General features: G+C 37.0%; 1 protein-coding gene across 4 annotated transcripts; it reads left to right on the forward strand.

The window, feature by feature from the left end:
* Window positions 1-1,896: 1,896 nt before the first annotated feature.
* LOC135581250 (BEL1-like homeodomain protein 11) lies at window positions 1,897-7,129 on the forward strand. Of its 4 annotated transcripts, XM_065107888.1 has the most exons (6): window positions 1,907-2,131; window positions 2,701-2,964; window positions 3,079-3,446; window positions 5,062-5,444; window positions 6,337-6,397; window positions 6,500-7,129. In XM_065107888.1, exons 2-6 carry the CDS (start codon window positions 2,757-2,759, stop codon window positions 6,608-6,610), a joined length of 1,131 nt encoding a protein of 376 aa, XP_064963960.1. In that variant the 5' UTR covers window positions 1,907-2,131; window positions 2,701-2,756; the 3' UTR covers window positions 6,611-7,129. The 4 variants fall into 4 exon arrangements, with proteins under 4 accessions (XP_064963959.1, XP_064963960.1, XP_064963958.1 ...); XM_065107887.1 differs by having other exon boundaries at window positions 1,897-2,023; window positions 2,701-3,446; XM_065107886.1 differs by having other exon boundaries at window positions 2,701-3,446.
* The last annotated feature ends 593 nt before the right edge of the window (window positions 7,130-7,722 follow it).

The following is a 7,722-nucleotide window of genomic DNA, read 5'->3' on the forward strand; positions in this document are numbered from 1 at the left end:
GTATTTTTCTTGATGTCATATCTGTAGTGATCTAATGGAAGACTTGTTGGTCCTCTCTGTATTTGTTTACTGGTCCATGAAATCTCCAAATGGTGCTTCAGGTAATCCCTACAGTACATTTAAATGGAACAAGAAACAGCATTTTCCTGGAGAATCTCTTCATTAAAGCTGTTCTGCCATGATGCATAGTTTTGTGATGATTGCATTCTTTTCTTCCTCCTCAGAAGTCTCCCAAAAAGTTGAAAAGTTTCTTTCCCAATGATTCTATTGTCTGTGCCAAATTTTAATTCAAGTTAGATCATTGGACATCTAACATTTCTTTGTATTTAGATAGGGGGATCATATGGCTACTGTTCTTAATATAAATAACATGTGTTTTGTACATGTCACAATTTAGATAAATAGTTATTCAATCTCAAATAGATTATTAAATAAGCAAAAAAAAAAAAAAGACACATGAAAAGAGTGAGAGTGAGGAAGAAGGTAATACAAAATAAAGAAAATAAATGTCTTCTTGTTGTCAGGAAGAATATATGAGTTATTCTGTAACGACAGATGTCTGAGCCAAACAACTATAAAAAAATAATAATAAAACAGACAAAAGGACTATATATAGGTATAAAGAATTGAGGAATAAAGAAAGGCATTCTTTTGAATTTAATTGGTTTTAAGAGAGGCTTTAAAAGATGAGCCATATATTGATGTCCTCCTGTCAAAAGAAGGGTAGCTACAGTGAATAGACCATAACTCATCCACTGATGCTGCCCACTCCATCACCCTATTAATTATACATCTCAAGAGAGAGAAAGAGAGAGAGAGAGAGTGTGTATGTGTGTGGGAATAGGACAAATTCATCATATCATATGCAAGAGCATCATGAACAATCATTAAAAAATGAAAAAACCACAAAAGGTATTTTATCAAAAATAAACATGACATCTCCCATATTAGGTATTCCCTTTTTTTCAACTTGAATGAAAATATGCTTAATTTTTTACTAAAATAACTTGATCACATATGTTTTCCAAAATGATAATTAGTTATTACAATTTTTTAAAAAAATAAAAAATAATATTAATCATCTTAGAATCATTAAGACATGATCTTAAGATAATTAGTATTATTTTTTTATTTATTTATTTTTTAAAAAATAAATAATTAATTATCAAAATTAAGAATTCCTTTCAAATATGAAGGAACAAATAAAATCAATTTTTTATTTGGGGGGTACAAAATATCCAAAGAACACCTATGGTCTGACCAGCTAAGAGAGAAGTAAGCTTGAGGGGAAGGGAGGGGGGGGTGTGGGTAAGCAATGTGGCAGTCTCTACTACCATAGGAAACCAAATGCAAAACAGGTGTTCAATCAAATCAATTCAAGATCAGATGTGAATGCAAACTGAAACCCACATCACACTCAAACACACACATTCCTATCTTCATGGTCATCTCTAATCCTGTATCCTTGCAACACCACAGTGGGGAGAGATAGTGCCCTCATGGAGCAGCAGAAGCCAGGAAAGGCAGTACTTGTTTTACTCATTGAGCATTCAAGAGCCACCACTTTACCCTCTCTTTTTTTTTTTGTTTTTTTTTTTTTTTTGTGGAGTATTGGATATGTTTTTGGAATCCTCACCTGGCTCTTCTTTGCAGCACACAACTCCCAAAAAGACTGAGAAACTGAGAAATGGAGAGAGAGAGAGAGGAAAAAGGATCATTTGTGGAGTGAGAGACCATCAGTCTTCACATGACACTATACAGTAGGGTACTAAAGCTGAAGCTTTAAAACTCTGTTTGGACTTATTTCAAGGAAGGGGGACCACCCCTATCAGGCTATCTGACTTCTCCTCAGCCATCCTTGTTGCATCTTCTTCTCCTTCTCCTATGTATGTTTGAGATCTGGGTATGGTGGTTTCTCATGCACAACACTTGCCATTTGTATGGGTTGCTTGAGTGGCTGGTAATGGGAGTTCTTATTGCCTTTCCCAAGCCAAGCCATGTGTGTTTCTGCATCATGCTCTAGGTACTGTTGGATTGAGAAACTTGGATGGGGTTTAAGAGTTTTAGGGTGTTACATTGCTCATTGATGTTCATCATCTAGTTCTGCAACATCTTCACTCTACTCATCACTGTAAGTGAAGAAGCATTAGATATTACAGTATGCAATTGTCCTGCTAGATTTCAGCTCAATTTGAAGTCTTGATTAGTTTCTATGATGTTTCAACCTGTCGTCAACTGAGAAAAACCCTCATCTTCCCTTGTTCATCAATTCTAGACCTGGGAATTCCATGTTCATGGTGGTAGTTGCTTGTTAGATTCCATTGAGGTAGACCCTGCATGATATTGCAGCGTTTGCATGAAATCTGAATGTGCATATATATGCAGACCCTTTTTTTCTAGGTAATGTAAGCTTAGTTCTCACTTTGAACTGCCTGATTTGGGTGGTATGCAGAACAGAGGCTATTTGTTCTTACTAATGTTCCTCGCTTCGATGATGATCGAGTGTTGTTGATTTTCAAGTATAATCAAAGGACAATCTTTTGTTTTGGTCACAAACTTTTTGTTTAGTTGCTATCGACTCCATGCCATTAGACAAAGAAGTGTTCATCTTGCAAACTCTAACAGTAGATGCCATATTGCTAGAACACACAGTGTGCATCATTTCACCAGCCGTTCTTATGTTTGAATCCTTAATCTCAGAAGAACATGCCAAGGAATCATCTTCAAGAATTATAAGGCAACATCCGGTCACCAACATGGATGATCGGCCAACCTATTTTGAGGACTTCCATTCCTGTGCTTTTCACGTGGACAGAAGAAACCAAGATGATTTCCTTCAATTAAGCAGCATGCAGGATCAGCTCCACTCACCAGAAATGCAGTTCTTCGGACCAACCGATCCAGTTCAGGTTCGAGTAACCGAAGATTCTGCGATCGCCAAGAGGCATTCGGTGCATCCTCAAGGTGAGAAAGAGGATGATCTGCATGACTTCATATATGGTTGGACTCATGGCCTGTCATTAACTCTTGGTTCACGCTTATCATCCAATGCTGATGGTGCTTACGACTGCGAACCAGCAAAAGAACATGAGATTGGAAGACGAGATTTAAAGGAGCTCAATTGGCCAAGAGAAAGCTGTGGTACTCCTCAAAACCTGGCATCCATGGCCTCTGTACTCCAGCATTCTCGGTATTTGAAGCCTGCTCAGGAGCTGCTTGATGAGATTGTGTCTGTAAGAAGTGCAGCAGAGCTGAGTTCTGATGAAGAATTCAGAAGGATTAGGTCAGCTCGAATGACTAACAGAGCTGGTAGAAAGTCTCTGCAGGTGGAAGAAATCATCAACTGTGAAGGAAATTTGCAAGAAGCTAACAACTACTCATCTGAGGAGGATAAGCAGCATGATGTTGAAGTTAGAGTTGTGAAGCTTGTTGCCCTGTTGGATGAGGTACAACAACTGAATACTCCCTCTTCCTTTACCCAAGTAATAATGGCACATTACATTGCAAACTGAAGCTCAAACTGCATATAAAGATCGATATCTCGCATCGTACATTGCAATTTAGTCTTCCACCTTGATAAAGCTTACACCGAGTGTCTACGACCATGTATACTAGGCCTATTAATGGATTCTGCTTTCCTCCTTTCATATCTTGTTCTATGAATCTTGGCCCTGATACTTCTTGGCAAAATCATGATGGTGATTATGTATAAGTTGCATTCGTAGCAAGAAAGGATAGAAATAAAGGAATGAATTAGAAAGGTGCTATGTCGATCCGAGTACAATTATCAGAATATCAAAAGTCACTCGTGCCAGTTTGATATACAATGGAACGCTACATTCCGAAAGGCGGAACTTAGCATAATCATGAGTTAATTTCTTTGTCAAACCTACTAATGTGCCTAAACTAAATAAAAGAAGGCACTATCTTACATAGCAAATAGGACTCCTTACAAGTACTTCAATGCGAAATGTGTGTTTGCATTGTGCGCATATGTGCCAATTTTCATTTTTTTCCTAGCTTTATATCTGCTATAGCAAACTGACCTTGTAATTTCCACACACACAAGTCCCACATTTTACTGCAAAAATTGTGGAAAAAGGAAAACTGTTGGGACCTTATGGCTTCTTGTTGTCTTTGATGTTGCACGGAGAAAAGAAAACTGTAGTGTCATAAAAAGAAAATGTGAGTATTAATCTTGATACTTTTTTCGACACAATCATGATGTTAGTTCTTTATCATTACCTTTGTAGCAAGCAAGGGTAAGAAATAAAATGATGAATTAGAAAGGTACTGCTATGTTGATTCAGTACAAACAACAAAATGTCTGTTTCGCCTTTTTCCATGAAAAATCATTCTCGAGAACAATGTGATATAAATGCTACTTTTCTAAATGATCATAGTATTTTTTTTTTGTTTTGGCTAACCTATAAATGTGCTTAAACTATTTTGCAGACACAATTTTCTTGTGCAATTAAATTAGAAAAACAATCCATCATGCATGACAAATCGGATTCCTTATAAGTACTTGTCTACATATCTGGCAAATCGTGTTTCTACTTGTGCATTTGTGCCATTTTGATATTTTCATATCTTCATATTTGTTCTGGCAAACCGACTCGGTAACCCCTGAAAAGAAAACAAGAAATGTCCCACCTTCTATTTCAAAAATGACGGAAAAAAAACTCCAAAAAATTGGGACTTTGGTGTTGTTGTTCGAGGAAAAATTCACCAGTAGCAGTTTAGTTTAACAAAATCAATTATTTTAGCTCTAAAATAAGGGAGAAACCTTATAAGATAGTATCAATATTTGCAAAGGAGAGCTAATGGTGTTGTGGTTACTTTTTAATTATAAATAAATGCTTAAACATTTTAAAACTTAACTAAAAATATGAACAGATCCCAAATAGTTGAGACATTACGACTTCTTTATTTTGTTGTAGAATCAATTATTGCGGTTGGCATATTTAGTGTAACTATCATGCTAAATGTGACATGAAGGAAAAAGATCTTTGCAGCTGAAGAAATAAGTTGTGGTATGTGTTCTCTCTTCCGTTTCAGCTTGAGAGCCGATACCAGCAGTACTTCCATCGAATGGACCGAGTGATATCACTGTTTGAGGCTGTTGCAGGCAGAGGAGTTGCCGCAACTTACACTGCTCTCACAATTCAAGCCATGTCCCGCCACTTCTCTAAGCTCAGGGATGCCATCCTCACTCAAATCCATGTCTCAAGAGAGCCTCTTCCTCACCGAGAAGAGTTGCAAAGCCTCCACCGGAATCCTCCGCAACGGCGGCCGGCTGACGAAACCATGCGGCAGAAAAGAGAAGCTCTGCAGAAGCTGGCCATCATCCAAGCTCAGCAAGCTTGGAGGCCGCTCAGGGGATTGCCCGAAGACTCTGTGGCCGTCCTCCGGACTTGGCTGTTCGAAAATTTTCTTCATCCGTAAGCACTACAACTGTCTTATGCTGCCATGTTTTTTCTTTTTCTTTTTTCATATTTAGATCATATGCACTGAATTATTAGAAAAATAACATCACATACAAATAATGTGAGACTAATAGTAGTAATTCCAAAAGTTCATATTGTAACAAAAAATCCTGAGATACTATAAACTCTAAAATCCTCTCTAACACATAAACCGATTTAGTCTTTAGTAATTACAAAAGTTTTAGATTGATATATATATATATATATATATATATATATATATATGATCCCAAACTTGCTAGGCAATGATCCCCAAGTATAAACTCTAACATATTAGCATAAAATCTATAATCATACTATCTGTAATGCAGAAAAATTTTTATGTCAAGATTGAAATCAAATAAATTAGATTTAACAATATTATGATGCGTACCTTTCTTGTTGTTAAGAAGAATAAACCTTATCTGATCTACAAGCGCTTCATCTTCGGATCTGAAATATCAATCTGCAAGGAGAACTAGATCCTTCTCCTCTCTTCCTATCTTTTCAGAACTACCTAGATTGATTGATGGATTAGGGGATTAGGGGAGAGAAAGATTGAGAGAAAAATCTTAATCTCTCAATTGCTGAGGTACTACTCAGATACCCTCAAATGCACTCAGATGATGTGGTTAGGATAAGTTGAGAGTTCCTACCATCAATGTTATCTCCTAAGGAATTCTATTTTAATATGGACTTCTTTTCTATTGGTCAATAACTATAATCAGAATCCAATCATATCTATAATATATCTTACCTAATTAAATAGAATCACATGCCGCGTTTCAAAAGTTATGAGGACTTAGATCTAAATATATTATAAACTCTTAACAGTGTGCAGTGTGTGGTTTTTGTTTTTTCCTTGCAGATATCCTGATGACACTGAGAAACTCATGCTGGCTTCCAAGACAGGCTTGACAAGAAACCAAGTGATGTCCAAACCTCAAACCTCCTCAAGTCTCTTGTGGATAATTTGCTCTGCTAAATAGCTGCTTGTTGATGGTTCTCATTTTGGTGTGTTATTGGTTCAGATTTCCAACTGGTTCATAAACGCACGAGTTCGGATATGGAAGCCGATGATAGAGGAGATGTACAGGGAGGAGTTTGCAGAGGACACTGGAAACCTAAGCACATCCTCTTAGATAGATGATACATGTTGAGACTAGCCTCGTGCATGTTCTCGTTGCCTGTCCAGCTCTTTTGTTCTTGTGAGGGAGACCAGTAGTGGTAAGTTTATGCAGAGGGAGATGCATCATTTTATATGATCAATCTACATGTCCTTGAATTGTATATATACACATACCTGACTATGGTTGATAGGTGCATCAAACAGAAGTTGCATCAGTATGCTCTTTTTTGATTCGTATCAAGTATAGTCTGCATAGGGCATCAGGTCCTGGAGAAAAGAAAAGAACTGGAATCAGAACAAAGGAGAATATGTTCAAGCCATGCTTTTTTTGTTTCTGTTCTTTGAACAACAGCAGCCTGTGTGCAGTGGTGTTACTGTTCACCCTGCCAGCAACATCATGTGATTTTGGCCTTCCCTCTGCTATGTAACTTTGCCAGTGCTCTGTAGCATGGAAAGGGCTGCTTTAATGCCCCAGAGTTGAAGCAAACTGCTGTATGTGAAATATGAACATTTCTGATTTTTGACAGAGTAATTGCTGAATCTGCCATTTCTTTGCACTAATCATATTTATAGGTTGGACTTCATTTGTAATTCCTGTCATCTCAAGAATAACGGTAGTCATTTGTATCAATGAAAATTCAATAGTGGTATCATCTAATTGTGGAGAGGTACGATTGTTTACTACCTATAAAACCAAGACTCAGACTTATGAACCAATTAAAATGATATAACTGTGTGATGCCAATGTTAACTGTATCAACAGAAAACTCAAAATTAATGCACATATAACTTGCCGGTTGAACTGGGTAGATGTGTTTGAGCTTGGGTTATCTCTCGAGCCAGATGCAGTCTCTACAAATTGGCAGACAGCACAAAGGGGCATAATAAATCTCAATTCTCTTTTCTTTTTTCTCTGTATTGGGTTGACTTGAACTCACTGCAAGTTTGGAGTGCTTTTTAACTTCAATACCAGGGTTGAAAGAAAAAGACAAACATATGTAAAACTGTAGCGGTCTCTACAAATTGTAAAGTAACAAAATATTGACAAAGGAATACTACTACTATCTGAATAATAGGGTTCACAATGTCTTGCTTTTTAGCAGCAGGTCACAATATTGTCCAGCT

This window comes from Musa acuminata, chromosome BXJ2-5 (assembly GCF_036884655.1).
Source record: "Musa acuminata AAA Group cultivar baxijiao chromosome BXJ2-5, Cavendish_Baxijiao_AAA, whole genome shotgun sequence".
Taxonomy (NCBI): domain Eukaryota; kingdom Viridiplantae; phylum Streptophyta; class Magnoliopsida; order Zingiberales; family Musaceae; genus Musa; species Musa acuminata.